Source organism: Lipotes vexillifer, unplaced genomic scaffold (assembly GCF_000442215.2).
Source record: "Lipotes vexillifer unplaced genomic scaffold, Lipotes_vexillifer_v1.1 scaffold86, whole genome shotgun sequence".
Classification (NCBI taxonomy): Eukaryota; Metazoa; Chordata; class Mammalia; order Artiodactyla; family Lipotidae; genus Lipotes; species Lipotes vexillifer.
This window is the reverse complement of record NW_006785406.1, coordinates 3957050-3981423: the sequence shown is the minus strand read 5'-3', so window position 1 is coordinate 3981423 and position 24374 is coordinate 3957050. Positions and strand designations below refer to the sequence as shown.

The window sequence follows — 24374 nt, the reverse complement described above, 5'->3', positions numbered from 1 at the left end:
AAAAAAAAAAAAAAAAAAAAAAAAAAAAAAAAAAAAAAAGTAGTAATAGCTTTGAGAAGCTTCCCTGAAGTTTGCCCAGGGATGCCATCATCTTACAAGAGAGGCTACTGTGTCCTCCCACCCTGCCTCCTACCTTTTTTCAACATTTAACAAATACACTTATTAGACGGCTGCTCCGTGCCAGGCCCAATCTAGACAATGAAAATATATAATGCACAAGACACATATACTCCTTGCCTTTTCAGAGCTTATGGTTGAGCGGGGAAACATGAAAGTAAACTAGAATGGTAACACTGGGATGAGAGCTACAAAAGGTCAGGGTGTTATGGCAAGACAAAGGCCATACTTGGTGAGTCAAGGAAGGCTTTCCAGGGAAAGTGATATCCAAGTCGAGAACTGAAAGATAAGGAGGAACAGGCTAGCATGAAGCAGGCAAGAGATAACATGCAAAAGCCCAAAGATGAGGAACAGAGAGCACTGTACTCGCAAGATGTGTCAGTATGAGCCACTGAAGGAACAGTAAATGGGATCTAAGCTCATTAGACTTCAAACACTGAGACCCTAGAATGCTCCTATATTGCTCTGTACCCTCTAGCTTTCAGATAGTGCCTACACTTGATAGTACAGATACAAATTAAACATTTGTGCTATGAACGCATATTTATTTTGCCCACACCCCCAATAATGAGTGCCCAAGAGTGGCTCATGTGAAAGGGAGAAATTTTAATGACCTGTCCTAAAAATAAGTTTTAGCACATTCATATCCCAGAGACCATCAAATTGTAAAAATATATATCTAAAGGAACAAAATAAAAGTATTAACCTTCTTTAGGTGAATTTTTGATCAGAAAATGGCTTTCATTTGCTCTCTTTCCCAATCTAGCAGTCTCCAACAGCCAAGCTATAGTGACCGCTGGTAAATTCCACTTCTTGGCAGCTTCATATTTAGAACCACCTGGTTCTTTCAATACAAGATGTGTACTGGCAAACATGCCTTTCTTTGCATTGGATTTGCGAACGAAGAATTCTTGAACACTGAAAAGTTACATTTAAAGAAAAGCAAATGTCATATGCACAATTAGCCAGCAAAGTAAGAATGAAGTTTCTAATACAATGGTTTTGTTAGAGTTCTGAATATAAGAAAATACTCACAGATTAAAAGTTGGCTCTATTTCTTAAATTAAGCTAATCCCCTTACAAGTGCTTACTCTAGAATGAAAATGTATTGCTAAAATTAAACTTTTTATAAAAACATAAGCAAATTAAACTAGACTTACAAGAAATAACCAGAAAAATCGTCTATTTATTTAGTCATCACCCATCCACCTTGTCTTTCCTCCTAAAAGGAGGCAGCATGGAACAACTACGGGAGCAAAGGAAGAGTATGAATAACACATTATATCTTTTAGCCCACTACAACTTCTCCAAGTATTTTCACATATCTCATTCGATCCTCTCAATATTTGTGAAATACCAATATTTTACAAATTATTGTAAAAAACGACCTGGGAAAAGATGCAGAGAAATTAAACGCCTTCCTCATGATCACAGAATATTAAAGGGAATATGGGGGCAAAAACAGAATATGAGATATAAACAGAATTGTCTTTTCTTTTAGGACTTCTGGGTTTTAGGTCTAGATCCCCACTTTTAAGATTTTTTTTAATATTCCACATCTTTCCTAGTACTTTCATGGATTCATTTTTCACATTTAACCCACTGATCAATTAATTTGGTACTTATTTTGGGATGAGATGTTGCTCCAACTTTACTGAATCATATTTATTAAATAAACCATCTCTTCCTCGATAAGTTGAAATATCACTTTTATCATATACCAAATTCCTGTTTGTGTTTAGGTCTATTTCTAGACTTTCTGCCTGTTCACTGAACTTTCTGCTACTTACAGACACACTATTTTATCTAGTGAGGTTTACAAAATATATTTAAATAACTATTCTATTTCAGAATTTTTATGACTTTTCTGCTTGCTAATATTTTCTTTGAATTTAAGAATTAGTTTGCTTATTGCCCTCTCTAAAAAATTTCTTTATAACGTTTAGTCTTCCTGTCCAAGAACAGATACATCTTTCATACTGTTTAAGTCTTATTTATTTCCCTCAATAGCATTTTACAAGTTTCTGTAGCTCTTCCAAGTTTCCCTTTAAAATTTTTTTAAAAATCGAAGTATAGTTGACATACAATATTATATTAGCTTCAGGTGTACTACGTAGTGACTTGACATTTAAATGCATTACAAATGATCAACACCAAAAGTCTAGAAGCCATCTGTCAACATACAAAGCTAGTACAGTATTACTTTTTTCCTTATGCTGAATATTTCATCCCCGTGACTTTTTAATTTTATAACTGGAATTTTTGTACCTCTTAATCCCCTTCACCTATTTTGCCCAACCTTCCATTCCCTTCCCCTCTGGTGACTACTAATTTGTTCTCTATATCTATGAGTCTATTTTGGTTTTATTTTGTTTGTTCCTTTGTTTTGTTCTTTTAGATTCCACATCATGTTGCTAGGTGTTTTATCTCATTCCAGATTTAGTAAGAGACCTTTGTTTTCATTAGCTCTTCTGATTGTACATATGAAGGTCAGTGACTTCTGTATATTAATATTCTACATAACCACTTTGCTGAATTTTTCTGTGAGCACCACTTTAGTCTGTTGCCATATTTTGTTATTGTTATTTGTTACAATTTCAGTTTTTTCCAAAAGCTTACTGTTTGGTATAATCCAAGTACACAACACAGCAAAAAAGGAAATATACAATTTAATGAATTATCATAAGATGAAAACCCTTATATCAACCACCCACGTCAGAAGACAGAATCTTACCAGTCACTCCAGAACCTCTCCAACGTGCCTCTTCTCAGTTACTAACCCCCTTCCCTCCCTTGCTAACAGTAGCCACTATTTGGATATTTATGATTATCACTTCCTTCCTTTTCTTTTGTTTTATCACATAGTGCATCCTTAAACACTACATATAATTTTTTATGTCTTTTAGCTTGCAGGTTCCCTCGTCTTTCCTTGCCCCCTTGTTGAAGACACTATAATGTAGAGTTATCTCAGAGTCTGGATTTTGCTGATTGTATTGCTGTGCTGTAGTAGAACATGTTATTCTCCTGTATTTCCTATAATTCAGTAGTTGAATCTAGGTTTTATTAGATTGAGGTTTCATTATTTTGCTAAGACTACTTCAAGGTGGTGATGTATTCTTCACACAGAAGCATATGTCTGGTTTTCTCTTTAGTATATGATTAACTGTTGGTTTTCAATGCCTAGATTCTTTCATTTATTAGAAGTCACAATCTTATCATTCCTTTTTCACTTATTTGTTGGAATACTTCTATAAAGGGAAATTGTCTTATCCATTATTATGGTACTCTGATACAGACTGTATAGGAAAGGCAGGATAAATACTTGATCCTTTCTCTTTATTCACCAGCTTTCAAAATAATGAGTTGGTTTCCTAGCATCCTTCAAACATGACCAATTAGCTTAGTTTGGTGCCATTATGAAGTTATGATTTAAACATTATATGATGTGTCTGGATCCACTGCTATTATTATCTCTAGTGACACGTACCTTTTCCTGTCTTTGGCCAGTGGAGGTCCTTTTGACACAACCCTTCCTACTAGTCTTCAATAATATATCAATATTTGCTCTCTGTTCTGACAAAATGCTCCAGACTCACTGGTATCTTTTCTGCCCCAGACCTAGAACTGATCATTTCTTTAAGCTTTAGTTTCTTTTAGTGGGAAGTGGTATTTTAAGGTCACAATGTGGGCACTGGTGTTGCTTGTTACTATCAGGTTGATAATGATTTCTAGGCTTAAAAGTGGTTTTGAATTCCTCTTTGAACCAAGAGTTACTAAAGAGTTCTAAAAAGCTGAGTTGATAAAGCCTTTTCATTTTCTATTTCTCCTACTCATTTCTAATTCTGGGGTGTTTTTTTTTTTTGCACTGTGATTAGAGAATATGGTCTCCACTCTTTCTATTTCATGGAACTTACTGAGGTTTTCTTTGTGGCCAATTTCTATACAGGCAACGTTTATGAGTGTTCCACAGGTGCTTGAAATGGTATGGTCACTGTTTTAGAGTGGATAGCTAACTATGCTGTTTAAATCTGTATCCTTTTTTATTTACCATTTGACCTGTCATGAGGTAAAAAGTGGGGATTAAAGTCTCTTACAATTAATGTTTCTGCTGATTCCTCATTGAATTTCCTGCTCTTTTTGTTCTATGAATGGTAGTCATGCTCTATTTGGTATACACATATATTTTACCTTCAGTGTAAATAGCACTCTTTATTTACAGTGCTCTTCTTTTTCCTGTTTAATACCTTTTGCTTTGAATCCAAACTTGTCTGACGTTAAAACTGCAACACTCTCTTTTCTTTTGATATATCTTTGCCCAACTTTTTTTTTTCCCCAAATGTTCTGAATCATTTAGGTTTAGATGTGTCTCTTGTTTAAAAGCATTTTAAGTGCTGCTTAATGATATAATCTAAAAGAACTTTTCCTTTAATGTAAAGTTTAGTTCATTTATATTTATTTATATAATGAGTTTTCTACTTCCTTTTTAAATAGCCACCATTAAAGTTCACTTACAGGTTGGGCTAATCTGGATTTTGGAACTTTAAAATTCATTTTCTTTCTCCCAAAGTATTCATTATTTCTGCTTAACATTTGCACTGCAGAAAAACAATGAATGTACACTGAAAAAGAATAAATCATCCAGATGGCACATGGAAGGGGATAAATAATGCTTAGATAAGTAACACTCAATAACGACCCATGTATCAGCTTTAAATATTCCCTTTCCTGGTAGGTAAGCATTAATACCTGGAGTCTTAACATTTGCCAGGCATCCGTCTAACAGCATTCTCCCTCTTGCACTTTGAGCCATCACATAGATATGCAACACACTCCTCATAAATATTATAAAGACACCCAGTGAAATCCTAATTTGAATGCTCTTCTATAAGTCAAAACAAATAAAAAGTACACCGAGACAGCAGGTACACTAAAAATACTACATACCTTGCTCCAAGGCGATTTGCTAAGAATGTCAACGAATCTTTTTCAGCTCCTGCACACTGGCTGAATGAAAGAACACAATCTTCTAAAGGAGTCATTCCTGCCATTACTGGGACTGGTGTGAAGAGAGGATTTGACTTTGGATCAGTTAAAGTCTGATAGTCTATACAAGTTACCTTTCAAAAACAAGAGAAACAATAACATCAACCTGAAATAAGCGACTAGTGGTTAACACTGGTTCAGTTACAGTAACGGTAATTTTAGTTTAGATGAAAAGCAATTTTACTTTCATATAAATGTGTATATATGCTCATTCTCAACACATTAAAGAAATACATACACACCAATCCATTATATAGGATGTTAAAATCAGTCAGATTTATCATCGAATTTATTGAATTTTGCTTAAAATTTAATTTCTTCCAATGTATTATCACTTTTTCTCTTTGAAAGTTGAAAAATAAATCAATGATGAAATTATTAGTGATAAGCCAACAAGATGGAATAATACAAAAGTGTATGTCATGTTTTGGTAGTAAGAAAACTAGGAAAATTGAAATAATATGAGATGACCTGGAGTAACTTCCTAAGAAGGAACACTGCTGGTGTGGCCCCTCTATTCTACCAGGATTAGGACCAAGAAGCTTGCATAGTTTATTATTTACACTTTCCATTGTTAAAAGCAAAATCCAGACAGTGCTCAAACCCAAATACCAATTTACTGAAACTGAACTGCCTAAGAAATAAACGTGTACTCCTAGTTTCAGACATCCTTCAATACTACATTTCAACTGCTACAGTGTTTTCTTACCAGCCACGTATTTGTAACAACTTCTCCCACAGTTGCCTGTACTTCACAGCCCAGCAGAGGAACCACAGCATAATCAGCAACAACTCTGCTCTGAAGTGACACAATTTTTCCAGCATTTTCTCTTATGATAGTTGCAATATTAAATTCATTTTCATTACTAAAACCTAAAATAAGAAAACTCTTTTGGCTAAATAAACCTTCTTCAGTAACTGTAGAAGCATCAGGGAGGCAATGACTGACGGAAGACTGGTTTTCTTCTTGCAGAGAAATATGAGTAGAATCAATGAGGGGCTCCACATGAGCAGAATCATTAAAGGGCCCAACTTCAGACTGTGCAACTTCAACTGGAACAGAAAAAGAAATGTTTTCTAACAGGCAGTTTATTTTATAAAGTTTATTTCCTAGTAAGGATATTAAGGTAACATGGAACCTGAGAACTGTGACCACACATAAAAAACTAAGGCTTTATAAGTATACAATGAAGAAAGAATATGAACCATCCCATTCTCTGGGCTCCCAGGAGTGTTATCAGTATTACTATCCTAGGACAACAGCAATCATGTTACTATTCTAAGTACTACTAGTGTACTAGAAAACTCTAATTAGTTGAAAATCATGAAGCTCCAATAACTCCATGGGCCTGCTTGAGTTCCAAAACTGGTTCAGATAATTCACAACAGAATTAAAAAAATATCATTAAGGAAAAAATGGAAGCAACAGGCCTAAGTGATCAAGCCCATCACATGGAAATAACTGAATAAATGCAATAACAAGAGAATTATGATTACTTCTCTTTCAAAAATTTCTAAAAAGTTCCATAATGAAATTGGAGCTATTTAGCTTCTATACAGATTCTTAAGAAAACAACTGATCAAGGACCCAACAGTCTCAACAATTTCATTTCAGGATAAAGTTGGCTTATAAATGGGTAGTAGAAGAAAAAAGCATAGCTATTTTAAAATATAAATGTCAATAATGAAAATGCAGCTGCTGCCAGTGTCCTAGTCCTCATGGTGAGACACAACTACCCCCTGCCTCTGCAGTAGACCTTCCAACACTAGCAGGGTGTTATACACTGGAAAAGTCCTGGTTTAAAAATAAAGGGATTAGGAGAGGGCAGACAGCAGAAGCAAGAAGAACTACAGTCCTGCAGCCTGTGGAACTAAAACCACATTCAGAGAAAGACAGACAAGATGAAAAGGCAGAGGGGGCTTCCCTGGTGGCGCAGTGGTTGAGAGTCTGCCTGCTGATGCAGGGGACACGGGTTCATGCCCCAGTCCGGGAAGATCCCACATGCCACGGAGCGGCTGGGCCCGTGAGCCATGGCCGCTGAGCCTGCGCGTCCGGAGCCTGTGCTCCGCAACGGGAGAGGCCACAACAGTGAGAGGCCCACATACCGCAAAACAAAAACAAACAAACAAACAGAAAAAAAGGCAGAGGGCGATGTACCAGACAAAGTAACAAGTTAAAACCCCAGAAAAACAACTAAATGAAGTAGAGATAGGCAACCTTCCAGAAAAAGAATTCAGAATAATGATAGTGAAGATGACCCAGGACCTTGGAAAAAGGATGGAGGCAAAGATTGAGAAGATGCAAGAAATGTTTAACAAAGACCTAGGAGAATTAAAGAACAAACAAACAGAGATGAACAATACAATAACTGAAATGAAAAATACACCAGAAGGAATCAATAGCAGAATAACAGGCAGAATGGATAAGTGACCTGGAAGACAGAATGGTGGAATTCACTGCTGTGGAACAGAATAAAGAAAAAAGAATGAAAAGAAATGAAGACAGACTAAGAGACCTCTGGGACAACATTAAACGCAACATTTGCATTACAGGGGTCCCAGAAGGAGAAGAGAGAGGAAAAGGACCCGAGAAAATATTTGAAGAGATTATAGTCTAAAACTTCCCTAACATGGGAAAGGAAATAGCCACGCAAGTCCAGGAAGCACAGACTCCCATACAGGATAAACCCAAGGAGAAACACGACGAGACACACAGTAAGCAAATTGGCAAAAATTAAAGACAAAGAAAAATTATTGAAAGCAACAAGGGAAAAACGACAAATAACATACAAGGGAACTCCCATAAGGTTAAAAGCTGATTTCTCAGCAGAAACTCTAAAAGCCAGAAGGGAGTGGCATGACATATTTAAAGTGATGAAAGGGAAGAACTTAAAACCAAGATTACTCTATCTGGCAAGGATCTCATTAAGATTCCATGGAGAAATCAAAAGCTTTACAGACAAGAAAAGCAAAGAGAATTCAGCGCCACCAAACCAGCTCTACAACAAATGCTAAAGGAAATTCTCTAAGTGGGAAACAAGAGAAAAAAGGACCTACAAAAACAAACCCAAAACAACTAAGAAAATGGTAACAGGAACATACATATAGATAATTCCCTTAAACGTGAATGGATTAAATGCTCCAAGCAAAAGACACAGGCTTGCTGAACGGATACAAAAACAAGACCCATATATATGCTGTCTACAAGAGACCCACTTCAGACCTAGGGACACATACAGACTGGAAGTGAAGGGATGGAAAATGAAATTCCATGCAAATGGAAATCAAAAGAAAGCTGGAGTAGCAATACTCATATCCGATAAAATAGACTTTAAAACAAAAAATGTTACAAGAGACAAGGAAGGACACTACATAATGATCAAGGAATCAATCTAAGAATAAGATATAACAATTATAAATATATATGCACCCAACGTAGGAGCACCTCAATACGTAAGGCAACTGCTAACAGCTATAAAAGAGGAAATCGACAGTAACACAATAATAGTGGGGGGACTTCCCTGGTGGTGCAATGGTTAAGAATCCACCTGTCAATGCAGGGAACATGGGTTTGAGCCTTGGTCCAGGAAGATCCCACATGCTGCAGAGTAAGCCAGTGCACCAAAACTACTGAGCCTGCTATCTAGAGCCTGAGAGCCACAACTACTGAGCCCATGTGCCACAAGTACTGAAGCCTGCGCACCTAGATCCCATGCTCTGCAACAAGAGAAGCCACCGCAATGAGAAGCCCGTGCACCGCAACGAAGAGTAGCCCACTCCCTGCAACTAGAGAAAGCCCGCGCACAGCAACGAAGACCCAATGCAGCCAAAAATAAATTAATTAATTAATAAAAATAATAACAGTGGGGGACTTTAACACCTCACTTACACCAATGGACTGATTATCCAAACAGAAAATTAATAAGGAAAAACAAGCTTTAAATGACACAATACACCAGATAGATTTAATTGATATTTATAGGACACTCCATCCAAAACCAGCTGATTACACTTTCTTCTCAACTGCGCACGGAAGATTCTCCATGATAGATCACATCTTGTGTCACAAATCAAGCCTCAGTAAAGTTAAGAAAACTGAAATCGTATCAAGCGTCTTTTCCAACCACAACACTATGAGATCAGAAATCAATTAGAGAAAAAAAATGTAAAAACCACAAATACATGGAGGCTAAACAATACGTTACTAAATGACCAAGAGATCACTGAAGAAATCAAAGAGGACATCAAAAAATACCTAGAGACAAATGACAATAAAAACACGACAATCCAAATCCAATGGGATGCAGCAAAAGCAGTTCTAAGAGGGAACTTTATAGCAATACACTTGTACCTCAAAAAGAACCAAACATCTCAAATAAACAATCTAACCTTACACCTAAAACAACTAGAGAAAGAACAAACAAAACCCAAAGTTAACAGAAGGAAAGAAATCATAAAGATCAAAGCAGAAATAAATGAAATAGAAACAAAGAAAACAATAGCAAAGATCAATAAAACTAAAAGATGCTTCTTTGAGAAGATAAACATAATTGATAAACCATTAGCCAGACTCATCAAGAAAAGTGGGAGAGAATTCAAATCAATAAAATTAGAAATGAAAAAGGAGACATTACAACAGACACTGCAGAAATACAAAGCACCCTAAGAGATTACTACAAGCAACTCTATGCCAATAAAATGGACAACCTGGAAGAAATGGACATATTCTTAGAAAGGTATGACCTTCCAAGACTGAACGAGGAAGAAACCGAAAATATGAACAGACCAATCACAAGTAATGAAATTGAAACTGTGATTAAAAATCTTCCAACAACAACAACAATAACAAGAAAAATCTTCCAACAAACAAAAGTCCAGGACCAGACGGCTTCACAGGTGAATTCTATCAAACATGTAGAGAAGAGCTAACACCCATCCTTCTCAAACTCTTCCAAAAAATTGCAGAGGAAGGAACACTTCCAAACTCATTCTATGAAGCCACCATCATCCTGATACCAAAACAGACAAAGATACTACAAAAAAAGAAAGTTACAGACCAATATCACTGATGAATATAGATGCAAAAGTCCTCAACAAAATACTAGCAAACAATCCAACAACACATTAAAAGGATCATACACCATGATCAACTGGGATTTATTCCAGGGATGCAAGGATTCTTCAGTATATGTAAATCAATCAATTTGATACACCACATTAACAAATTGAAGAGGAAAAACCATATGATCATCTCAATAGATGCAGAAAAAGCTTTTGACAAAATTCAACACCCATTTATGATAAAAACTCTCCAGAAAGTGGGCATAGAGGAAATGTACCTCAGCATAGTAAAGGCCATATACGACAAACCCACAGCAAACATCATTCTCAACAGTGAAAAACTGAAAGCATTTCCTCTAAGATCAGGAACAAGACAAGGATGTCCACTCTCACCACTATTATTCAACATAGTTTTGGAAGTCCTAGCCACGGCAGTCAGAGAAGAAAAAGAAATAAAAGAAATACAAATTGGAAAAGAAGTAAAACTGTCACTGTTTACAGATGACATGATACTATACATAGAGAATCCTGAAGATGCCACCAGAAAACTACGAGAATTAATCAATGAATTTGGTAAAGTTGCAGGATACAAAATTAATGTACGGAAATCTCTTGCATTCCTATACACTAATGATGAAAAATGTGAAAGAGAAAATAAGGAAACATTCCCATTGACCACTGCAACAAAAAGAATAAAATACCTAGGAATAAGCCTACCTAGGGAGACAAAAGACCTGTATGCAGAAAACTATAAGACACTGATGAAAGAAATTAAAGATGAAACAAACAGATGGAGAGATATACCACGTTCTTGGATTGGAAGAATCAATATTGTGAAAATGACTATACTACCCAAAGCAATCTACAGATTCAATGCAATCCCTATCAAATTACCAATGGCATTTTTTACAGAACTAGAACAAGAAAATCTTAAAATTTGTATGGAGACACAAAATACCCTGAATAGCCAAAGTGGTCTTGAGGGAAAAAAACAGAGCTGGATGAATCAGGCTCCCTGACTTCAGACTACACTACAAAGCTATGGTAATTAAGACAATATGGTACTGGCACAAAAAGAGAAACAGATCAATGGAACGGGATAGAAATCGCAGATGTAAACCCACACACCTACGGTCAACTAATCTATAACAAAGGAGGCAAGGATATACAATGGAGACAGTCTCTTCAATAAGTGGTGCTCGGAGAACTGGACAGCTACATGCAAAAGAATGAAATTAGAACACTAACACCATACACAAAAATAAACTCAAAATGGATCTGAGACCTAAATGTAAGACCAGACACTAAAACTCTTGGAGGAAAACATAGGAAGTACATTCTTTGACATAAATCACAGCAAGGCCTTTTTTGATCCACCTCCTAGAGTAACGGAAATAAAAACAAAAATAAACAAATGGGACCTAATGAAACTTAAGTTTTTGCGCAGCAAAGGAAACTACAAACAAGATGAAAAGACAACCCTCAGAATGGGAGAAAATATTTGCAAACGAATCAATGGACAAAGGATTAGTCTCCAAAATATATAAACAGCTCATGCAGGTCAATATTAAAAAAAAAACAACCCAATCTAAAAATGGGCAGAAGACCTAAATAGACATTTCTCCAAAGAGGACATACAGATGGCCAAGAAGAACATGAAAAGCTGCTCAACATCACTAATTATTAGAGAAGTGGAAATCAAAACTACAATGAGGTATCACACCTCACACCAGTTAGAATGGGCATCATCAGAAAATCTACAAACAACAAATGCTGGAGAGGGTGTGGAGAAAAGGGAACCCTCTTGCACTGTTGGTGGGAATGTAAATTGATGCAGTCACTATGGAGAACAGTATGGAGGGTCCTTAAAAAACTAAGAATAGCATTACCATATGACCCAGCAATCCCACTACTGGGCATACACCCAGAGAAAACCATAATTCAAAAAGATGCATGCACCCCAGTGTTCATTGCAGCACTATTTACAATAGCCAGGACATGGAAGCAACATAAATGCCCCTCGACAGATGAATGGATAAAGAAGATGTGGTACATATATACAATGGAATATTACTCAGCCATAAGAAGGAACGAAACTGGGTCATTTGTAGAGATGTGGATGGATCTAGAGACTGTCATATGGAGTGAAGTAAGTCAGAAAGAGAAAAACAAATATCGTATATTAACACATATATGTGGAATCTAGAAAAATGGTACAGATGAACCAGTTTGCAGGGCAGAAAATGAGACACAGATACAGTGAACAAACGTATGGACACCAAGGGGGCAAAGTGGCGGGGAGGGGGTGGAGGTGGGGTGGTGTGATGAATTGGGAGATTGGGATTGACATGTATACACCAATATGTATAAAATGGATAACTAATAAGAAACTGCTGTATAATAAAATCAAATTAAATTAAAAAAATAAAGAGATTAAGAGCAGTTGCCCTACTGACATGCTGTATAAAAAAAAAAGAAAATGCATTCCCTAATATGCAATAAATATTATGAAATCAATGCTAAAAGTTTAAGAGGTAAAAACTTAGTATATTTTTGAAAACTCTAGTGGTTCTGTGTTGAAGGGTAATGCCTTACAGCAGAGATAGGCAAACTACAGCCTAGGGGCCAAAGTGGGCCCATGGCCTGTGTATTATGGTTTTTACATTTTTAAATGGTTGCAAAAACAGAACAAAACAAAATAGAATGTGTGACAGAGACAAAATGTGGCTGGCAAAGCCCAAAATATTTACTGTCTGGCCTTTTACAAAAACAGTTTGCCAAGCCCTGCTTCATGGGATTCCAACAAGCCTGGAAGGTATTCAAGGATTCTTAACATTTATTTATATAGGCACTGTGTCTAAGTGCTTTACACGCATGTAATTAATGGTCATGATACTATTAGGCTCATTCTATTGCTGTATCTATACCCTTTCTTCAAGAAGAATACCAGGCTTAAAGAGGTCATGTAACTTACCTAAAGTCATACAGTTATTAGGTGCAGAAATGAGATATAAACCGAAGTCTGTCTGACTCCAGGGTCCATAACATTATGTTATAGTGCCATCTTCTTATTTCTATCTTCATCTCCAATAGACACGACCGTTTTCACTTTTAAACTAACTACTGTTTATATATACTTTAATTCCTACTTAATACAAGTATTTAAATTGCTCTTACTGACACTCTGAAGAAGTTTTGTCTAGAGCATTACTGATCAGTAGGTCAGGAGACTCTATGACCCTCAGTTTCATATTATAAGGAATAAGGGATAACTGTATATTTATAATTTATAGAGATGTATGAGGATGAATAAGCTTAGATGGAAATAAAGGTGACATGATACTATAAAACATTTTGGAAAGTAGTTTTAAAAATAGATATTTCTGGGCTTCCCTGGTGGCACAGTGGTTGAGAGTCCGCCTGCCGATGCAGGGGACGCAGGTTCGTGCCCCGGTCCTGGAGGATCCCACATGCCGCGGAGCGTCTGGGCCCGTGAGCCATGGCTGCTGGGCCTGCGTGTCCGGAGCCTGTGCTCCACAATGGGAGAGGCCACAACAGTGAGAGGCCCGTGTACCGCAAAAAAAAAAAAAAAAAAAAAAAAAAAGGTATTTCTAATATAAAATGTAAAAACAAAATATTTTGCCATTAAAATTGTGAACAATCACATCTAGGAGGAAAACAACAACTTTGTTTGATGTCTATATATAGGTGGTGAGATGGGAAGAAGGAAGAAGCCCAGGGAAATTTTAGACTACTATAAAAACAAACTAGAAATACTGTTTTATAAATGATAAAACCCTGAAATTATTAAAGACTCAGAATAAATTGACATGTTCTACAGTAGTTCTTCCCATTTATTTTAGAAATAAAACCCTTTCTCAAATAGATGTCATTCGGTAGCCCAATAGACTACCGAATAATAATAGGCTTTTTGACAAGCCTATTATTGAAAAAGCTCTCTCAAATCAAAAGTAATTTTGTTTTAAGAGGTAGCTGTAAAATACTTGATTACATTCTTCTAAATTTGGTGCTTTGGGATTCACTGAGATTTACTGTCACTAAATCCTTTCAAAGTCAATAGACTACTAGCTGCTTTAGAAAGGAAGGTTTGAGAAACCAACTGCCTGGCTCCAGCAAGTACTCTTGTTGAAGGATAATGCATAAAACTACTTCCAGTCAATCTGCGGCTTCTTTATACTAGAACATCCTAAAAAATTAGGATGATCTGATATGATACACTACTAAAGCATAAGCAAGTGGTCTGACAAAAGTCAATTCTGCAGTACACCATGAAGACAAACAGTGTAGATAAAAACATAAGAATACTGAAAGTTCCCTTCTAGAAATACGGTAAGCTAGACATTCAAAAACCACTCACTAAAAACACCTAAAATACAGGATGAAATATTAAAGGTATCCTTATAAATACATAGCTGAGTTTGCAAGAAAGCAAGAGAAATTCTCAAGGGCTAAGAATGAAGTAGTAGCATGAATTCAGATCATTAAGTGATTACTAAAGCTAACAATTAACATCTATTTTGGCAGTGACCTATACCCTTAGAATTTAAGGATATCACATAGAGGGATAGGAGTCAAGCCTTTGATCTCACAAAAATTAGACGTGGGGCAGAGTATACCTTACCACTCAGAAAACGCTAAAGGGAAATGCCTTCAGTGAAAATGTCGACCAAAACCCAATTAACCACCACCACCACCAAGTCCACCCTGCAAAAGGAGATGACAAGTACACTTTATTTTTCTGAGGCACAGAAGAACATTTACGAAAACCACTTCCTAAACGTCTTATAGACCAAAGATATGATAAAATTAGAAAATATTTAGACTTGAACAATTACAAAAATGCTACATAAAAGATCTTTTGAAATATAACTGAGTTACTACTTTCAGAGAAATCTACTGACATAAACACTTAGATAAAAAGACTACAAAAAAACAAATTGTGCAACTTAAGAAATCAGAAGAAAAAAGAGAAGAAAAAAAGAATAAGACAATAAATTAATGAAACAAAAACAAAAATCAAACTTGGTTTGTTAAAAAGACTAATAAAACTGGTGTTTAAATCTCCTAGAAAGTACAGCTTACCAAAACTTACTCAGGAAAAAATAGAACAATGAAATAGTTTCATATCCATTAAATAAATCCGTACTATAAAATCTTCCTACAAAAAAACACCAGGCCGTTAGACAGATGAGTTTCATCACACATTCAAGTATAAGGGAACTCCAATTGTACATAAACTGAGATTAAAGAAAAAAAAAAAAAGTAACTCACCAATCCATTTTATCAATAATAACAAAACCCAACAAGGACAACAGGAAAAGGAAAATTTTAGGCCAATATCACACCGAATAGACAAAATCCTAAATAAACTATTAGTAAACTGAACACAGTAAAAAAAAGATGAATATATCATATTCAGAAGAATTTAAACTTGATTTAACAATGTAAAATCTACGAATGCAATTTACCACACCAAGGAGAAAAAAACCGTATAATAATTCTAATGAGCAGAGGAAAAGTACATAATACCCAGACCAAAGCCCTAAAGAATAAAAACTACAAAAGTTTTAGAAGAAAACATACAAGAAAAGCATCATTACATTAGATTTGGCAATGATTTCTTAATTATGACACCAAAAACACAGGAAATGAGAAAACAACAGATAAACTGGACTTCATCACAATTAAAACTGTTCTCCATCAAAGAACACAGGGTGAAAAGGCTACCCAAAGAATGGGTGAAAATATATGCAAATTGTATATCTGATAAGGGATCAATATTCAAAATACATAAAGAACTCCTACTACTCAGGAACAAAAAAAACCAACCCAACTGAATAAACATTTCTCCAAAGAAGATTTATAGATGGCCAATAAAAACAGGAAATGATGCTCAATGTCACTAATCATCAGGGAAATGCAAATCAAAACCACCAGTGAGATACCACTTCATACCCATTAGGATGACGTTTATTAAATAAAAAACAGAAAATACAATATGTTGGTGAGGATGTGGAGAAACTGGAACCCCTGTGCATTGCTGGTGAGAATGTAAAGTGGTACACTACTGTGGAAAACAGCAAGGTTGTTTCCCAAAAAATTAAACATAGAATTACCATATGACTTATCAATTCCACTTCTGGGACTGTATTTAAAAGAAATGAAAGCAGGGACTTGAACAGATACCTGTACAGCGACGTTCACAGCACCATTATTTACAAAAGCCAACCACAGAGAAAACTCAAGTGTCCATCAACAGAAAGGAAGAGACAATTCCAACATACAATGAACTATTATTCAACTTTAATAAGGAATGAAATTCTGACACATGCTAAAACATGGATGAAACTTGAGGACATTATGGTAAGTGAAATAAGACACAAAAGGACAGATACTGTATGAGTCCATTTATATGAGCTACCTAGAATGGTCAAATTCAGAGACAGAAAATAGAATGGTGGTTGCCAGGGACTGGGCAGAGGGAGGAATACAAAGTTACTATTTAATGGCTATAATGTTTCAGTTTGGGAAGATAAAAATGTTCTGGCATGAATGGTAATGATGGTGGCACAATAGTGTGAATATAGTACCACTAAATTGTACACCTAAAAACAGTTAAAATGGTAAATTTTATGTTAGGTATATTTTACCACAATTTTTAAAAACTCAATACCCAGAGATAGGAGGAAGATGGCGGAAGAGTAAGATGCGGAGATCACCTTCCTCCCCACAGATACATCAGAAATACATCTACACATGGAACAACTCCTACAGAACACCTACTGAACGCTGGCAGAAGACCTCAGACCTCCCAAAAGGCAAGAAACTCCCCACGTACCTGGGTAGGGCAAAAAAATAAATAAATAAACAGAGACAAAAAAATAGGGATGGGACCTGCACCAGTGGGAGGGAGCTGTGAAGGAGGAAAGGTTTCCACACACTAGAAACCCCTTCGTGGGCAGAGACTGCCAGTGGCGTGGGGGGGAAGTTCAGAGCCGTGGAGGAGAGAGCAACCACAGGGGTGCGGAGGGCAAAGCAGAGAGATTACCGCACACAGAATTGGTGCCGACAAGCACTCACCAGCCCAAGAGGCTTGTCGGCTCATCCGCTGGGGCAGGCGGGGCTGGGAGTTGAGGCTCTGGCTTCGGTCAGAGCGCAGGGAGAGGACTGGCGGCGTGAACATAGCCTGACGGGGTTAGTGCACCGCGGCTAGCTGGGAGGGAGTCCGGGAAAAAGTCTGGACCTGCCAAAGAGGCAAGAGACTTTTTCTTCCCTCCTTGTTTCCTGGTGCGCGAGGAGAGGGGATTAAGAGCGCTGCTTGAAGGAGCTCCAAGATCGGCATGAGCAGCAGCTAACAGCACGGACTACAGAGACAGGCATGAGACACTAAGGCTGCTGCTGCCACCACCAAGAAGCCTGTGTGCGAGCACAGGTCACTCTCCACACCTCCCTTCCGGGGAGCCTGTGCAGGCCGCCAGTGCCAGGGTCCCGGGATACAGTGACAACTTCCCTGGGGAGAACGCACGGTGCGCCTCATGCCGGTGCAAAGTCACGGCGGCCTCTGAAGCCAAAGGCACACCCCGCACTCCGTACCCCTCCCTCCCCGCAGCCTCAGTGAGCCAGAGCCCCCGAATCAGCGGCTCCTTTAACCCCGTCCCGTCTGAGCAAAGAACAGATGCCCTCCGGCGACCTACACGCAGAGACAGGGCCAAATCCAAACCTGAACCCTGGGAGCTGTGAGAACAAAGAAGAGAAAGGGAAATCTCTCCCAGCAGCCTCAAGAGGAGTGGATTAAATCTCCACAATCAACATGATGTACGCTGCATCTGTGGAACACCTGAAGAGACAAGGAATCATCCCAAATTGAGGAGGTGGACTTTGAGAGCAAGATATATTATTTTTTCCCCTTTTCCTCTTTTTGTGAGTATGTGTACGCTTCCGTGTCAGATTTTCTGTATAGCTTTGCTTTCACGATCTGTCCTAGGATTCTATCCATCCGTTTTTGGTTTTTTTTTTTTACTTAAAAATTTTTTTTCTTAATAATTTTCTATTTTAATAACTTTATTTTATTTTACCTTACTTTACTTTCTTCTATCCTCTTTCTTTCTTTCTACTTTTTCTCCCTTTTATTCTGAGCGGTGTGGATGAAAAGCTCTTGGTGCTGCAGCCAGCAGTCAGTGCTGTGCCTCTGAGGTGGGAGAGCCAACTTCAGGACACTGGTCCACAAGAGACCTCCCAGCTCCACGTAATATCAAATGGCAAAAATCTCCATCTCAACACCAACACCCAGCTTCACTCGACGACCAGCAAGCTACAGTGCTGGACACCCCATGCCAAACAACTAGCAAGACAGGAACATAACACCACCCATTAGCAGAGAGGCTGCCTAAAATCATAGTAAGTCCACAGACACCCCAAAACACACCACCAGACGTGGACTTGCCCACCACAAAGACAAGATCCAGCCTCATTCACCAGAATGCAGGCACTAGTCACCTCCACCAGGAAGCCTACACAACCCACTGAACCAACGTTAGCCACTGGGGACAGACATCAAAAACAACGGAAACTACAAACCTGCAGCCTGTGAAAAGCAGACCCCAAAAACAGTAAGATAAGCAAAATGAGAAGACAGAAAAACACACAGCAGATGAAGGAGAAAGATAAAAACCCACCAGACCTAATAAATGAAGAGGAAATAGGCAGTCTACCTGAAAAAGAATTCAGAATAATGGTAGTAAAGATGATCCAAAATTTTGGAAATAGAATAGAGAAAATGCAAGAAACATTTAACAAGGACCTAGAAGAACTAAAGATGAAACAAGCAACAATGAACAACACAATAAATGAAATTAAAAATACTCTAGGGCTTCCCTGGTGGCGCAGTGGTTGGGAGTCCGCCTGCCGATGCAGGGGACACGAGTTCGTGCCCCAGTCCGGGAAGATCCCACATGCCACGGGGTGGCTGGGCCAGTGAGCCATGGCCGCTGAGCCTGCACGTCCGGAGCCTGTGCTCCGCAACGGGAGAGGCCACAACAGTGAGAGGCCCGCATACCGCAAAAAAAAAAAAAAAACTCTAGAAGGGATCAAGAGCAGAATAACTGAGGCAGAAGAACGGATAAGTGACCCGGAAGATAAAATAGTGGAAATAACTACTGCAGAGCAGAATAAAGTAAAAAGAATGAAAAGGACTGAGGACAATCTCAGAGATCTCTGGGACAACATTAAATGCACCAACATTCGAATTATAGGGGTCCCAGAAAAAGAAGAGAAAAAGAAAGGGACTAAGAAAATACTTGAAGAGATTATAGTTGAGAACTTCACTAATACGGGAAAGGAAATAGTTAATCAAGTCCAGGAAGCCCAGAGAGTCCCATACAGGATAAATCCAAGGAGAAACACGTTAAGACACATATTAATCAAACTGTCAAAAGTTAAATACAAAGAAAACATATTAAAAGCAGCAAGGGAAAAATAACAAATAACACACAACGGAATCCCCATAAGGTTAACAGCTTATCTTTCAGCAGAAACTCTGCAAGCCAGAAGGGACTGGCAGGATATATTTAAAGTGATGAAGGAGAAAAACCTGCAACCAAGATTACTCTACCCAGCAAGGATCTCATTCAGATTTGATGGTTAACAGCTGATCTTTCAGCAGAAACTCTGCAAGCCAGAAGGGACTGGCAGGATATATTTAAAGTGATGAAGGAGAAAAACCTGCAACCAAGATTACTCTACCCAGCAAGGATCTCATTCAGATTTGATGGAGAACTTAAAGCCTTTGCAGACAAGCAAAAGCTGAGAGAGTTCAGCACCACCAAACCAGCTCTACAACAAATGCTAAAGGATCTTCTCTAGGCAAGAAACACAAAAGAAGGAAATGACCTGTAATAATAAACCCCAAACAATTAAGAAAATGGGAATAGGAACATACATATCGATAATTACCTTAAATGTAAATGGATTAAATGCTCCCACCAAAAGACACAGACTGGCTGAATGGATACAAAAACAAGACCCATATATATGCTGTCTACAAGAGACCCACTTCAGACCTAGAGACACTTACAGACTAAAAGTGGGGGATGGAAAAAGATATTCCATGCAAGTGGAAACCAAAAGAAAGCTGGAGTAGCAATTCTCGTATCAGACAAAATCGACTTTAAAATAAAGACTATTAGAAGAGAAAAAGGACACTACATAATGATCAAGGGATCGATCCAAGAAGAAGATATAACAATTGTAAATATTTATGCACCTAACATAGGAGCACCTCAATACATAAGGCAAATACTAACAGCCATAGAAGGGGAAGTCGACAGTAACACATTCATAGTAGGGGATTTCAACACCCCACTTTCACCAATGGACATATCACCCAAAATGAAAGTAAATGAGGAAATGCAAGCTTTAAATGATACATTAAACAAGATGGACTTAATTGATATTTATAGGACATTCCATCCAAAATCAACAGAATACACTTTTTTCTCAGGTGCTCATGGAACATTCTCCAGGAGAGATCATATATTGGGTAACAAATCAAGCCTTGGTAAATTTAAGAAAATTGAAATTGTATCAAGTATCTTCTCCAAACACAGTGCTATGAGACTAGATATCAATTACAGTAAAAGATCTGTAAAAAATACAAACATATGGAGGCTAAACAATACACTACTTAATAACGAAGTGATCACTGAAGAAATCAAAGCGGAAACCAAAAAATACCTAGAAACAAATGACAATGGAAACACGACGATCCACAACCTATGCGATGCTACAATAGTAGTTCTAAGAGGGAAGTTTATAGCAATACAATCCTACCTTAAGAAACAGGAAACATCTCTAATAAACAACCTAACCCTGCACCTAAAGCAATTAGAGAAAGAAGAACAAAAACACCCCAAAGTAAGCAGAAGGAAAGAAATTATAAAGATCAGATTAGAAATAAATGAAAAAGAAATGAAGGAAACTATAGCAAAGATCAATAAAACTGAAAGCTGGTTCTTTGAGAAGATAAAATTGATAAACCATTAGCCAGACTCATCAAGAAAAAAAGAGAGAAGACAAATCAACAGAATTAGAAATAAAAAAGGAGAAGTAACAACTGACGCTGCAGAAATACAAAGGATCACAAGAGATTACTACAAGCAACTATATACCAATAAAATGGACAACCTGGAAGAAATGGGCAAATTCTTAGAAAAGCACAACCTTCCAAGACTGAACCAGGAAAAAATAGAAAATATAGACAGACCAATCACAAGCACTGAAATTCAAACTGTGATTAAAAATCTTCCAACAAAAAAAAGCCCAGGACCAGATGGCTTCACAGGCGAATTCTATCAAACATTTAGAGAAGAGTTAACACCTATCCTCTCAAACGCTTCCAAGATATAGCAGAGGGAAGAACACTCCCAAACTCATTCTACAAGGCCACCATCACCCTGATACCAAAACCAGACAAGCAAAGAAAGAAAACTACAGGCCAATATCACTGATGAACATAGATGCAAAAATCTTCAATAAAATACTAGCAAACAGAATCCAACAGCACATTAAAAGGATCATACACCATAGATCAAGTTGGGTTTATTCCAGGAATGCAAGGATTCTTCAGTATACACAAATCAATCAGTGATACACAATATTAACAAATTGAAGGATAAAAACCATATGGTAATCTCAGTAGATGCAGAAAAAGCTTTCGACAAATTTCAACACCCATTTATGATAAAAACCCTCCAGAAAGTAGGCACAGAGGGAACTTTCCGCAACATAATAAAGGCAATATATGACAAACCCACAGTCAATATCGTCCTCAATGGTGAAAAACTGAAAGCATTTCCTCTAAGATCAGGAACAAGAGAAGGTTGCCCACTCTCACCACTCTTATTCAACATAGTTTTGGAAGTTTTAGCCACAGCAATCAGAGAAGAAAAGGAAATAAAAGGAATCGAAATCAGAAAAGAAGTAAAGCTGTCACTGTTTGGAGAGGACATAGAGAATCCTAAAGATGCTACCAGAAAACTACTAGATCTAATCAATGAATTTAGTAAAGTAGCAGGATACCAAATTAATGCACAGAAATCTCTGGCATTCCTATACACCAATGATGAAAAATCTGAAAATGAAATCAAGAAAACACTCCCCATTTACCATTGCAACAAAAAGAATAAAATATCTAGGAGTAAACCTACCTAAGGAGAGAAAAGACCTGTATGCAGAAAATTATAAGACACTGATGAACGAAATTACAGATGATACAAATAGATGAAGAGATATACCATGTTCTTGGGTTGGAAGAATCAACATTGTGAAAATGACTCTACTACCCAAAGCAATCTACAGATTCAATGCAATCCTTAGCAAACTACCACTGGTATTTTTCACAGAACTAGAACAAAAAATTTCACAATTTGTACGGAAACACAGAAGACTCTGAATAGCCAAAGCAATCTTGAGAATAAAAAATGGAGCTGGAGGAATCAGGCTCCCTGACTTCAGACTATACTACAAAGCTACAGTATCAAGACAGTATGGTACTGGCACAAAAACAGATAGATCAATGGAACAGGATAGATAGCCCAGAGATAAACCCACGCACATATGGTCACCTTATCTTTGATAAAGGAGGCAGGAATGTACAGTGGAGAAAGGACAGCTCAGTAAGTGGTGCTGGGAAAACTGGACAAGTACATGTAAAAGTATGAGATTAGATCACTCCCTAACACCATACACAAAAATAAGCTCAAAATGTATTAAACACCTAAATGTAAGGCCAGAAAATATCAAACTGTTAGAGGAAAATATAGGCAGACTACTCTATGACATAAATCACAGCAAGATCCTTTTTGACCCATCTCCTAGAGAAATGGAAATAAAAACAAAAATAAACAAATGGGACCTAATGAAAAATCAAACCTTTTGCACAGCAAAGGAAACCATAAACAAGACCAAAAGACAACCCTCAGAATGGGAGAAAATATTTGCAAATGAAGCAACTGACAGAAGATTAATCTCCAAAATTTACAAGCAGCTCATGTAGCTCAATAACAAAAAAAGAAACAACCCAATACAAAAATGGGCAGAAGACCTAAATAGACATTTCTCCAAAGAAGATATATAGACTGCCAACAAACACATGAAAGAATGCTCAACATCATTAACCATCAGGGAAATGCAAATCAAAACTACCATGAGATATCATCTCACACCTGTCAGAATGACCATGATCAAAAAATCTAGAAACAATGAATGCTGGAGAGGGTGTGGTGAAAAGGGAACACTCTTGCACTGCTGGTGGGAATGTGAATTGGTACAGCCACTATGGAGAACAGTATGGAGGTTCTTTAAAAAACTACAAATAGAACTACCATATGACCCAGCGATCCCATTACTGGGCATATACCCTGAGAAAACCATAATTCAAAAAGAGGCATGTACCAAAATTTTCATTTCAGCTCTACTTACAATAGCCTGGAGATGGAAACAACCTAAGTGCCCAACATCGGATGAATGGATAAAGAAGATGGGGCACATATATACAATGGAATATTACTCAGCCATAAAAAGAAAAGAAATTGAGCTATTTGTAATGAGGTGGATGGACCTAGAGTCTGTCATACAGAGTGAAGTCAGAAAAAGAAAGACAAATACTGTATGCTAACACATATATATGGAATTTAAGGGAAAAAAAATGTCATGAAGAACCTAGGGGTAAGACAGGAATAAAGACACAGACCTACTAGAGAATGGACTTGAGGATATGGGGAGGGGGAAGGGTGAGCTGTGACAAAGCAAGAGAGAGGCATGGACATATATACACTACCGAACGTAAAATAGTTAGCTAGTGGGAAGCAGCCGCATAGGCAATATATGACAATCAGCTTGGTGCTTTGTGACCACGTAGAGGGGTGGGATTGGGAGGGAGGGAGACACAAGAGGGAAGAGATATGGGAACATATGTATACGTGTAACTGATTCACTTTGTTATAAAGCAGAAACTAACACAGCATTGTAAAGCAATTATACTCCGATAAAGGTGTTAAAAAATTTATTATGAAGTATTTAATACACCTAAAAACATATAAAGAATAATGAGTAACCGTATACTACTGATCTATTAG

General features: G+C 37.4%; 1 protein-coding gene across 1 annotated transcript in view; it reads right to left on the bottom strand.

Annotated features, from left to right (window-relative positions):
• The window catches only part of TOPBP1 (DNA topoisomerase II binding protein 1), a 74031-nt gene that overhangs the window by 32851 nt on the left and 16806 nt on the right, over positions 1-24374 (bottom strand). The window contains exons 9-11 of the mRNA XM_007457562.1: positions 5870-6213; positions 5062-5234; positions 824-1035 (exon numbers count right to left, since the gene is read on the bottom strand). Of these exons, the coding sequence (XP_007457624.1) occupies positions 824-1035; positions 5062-5234; positions 5870-6213 (729 nt within the window). The remainder of the gene's footprint in view (positions 1-823; positions 1036-5061; positions 5235-5869; positions 6214-24374) is intronic.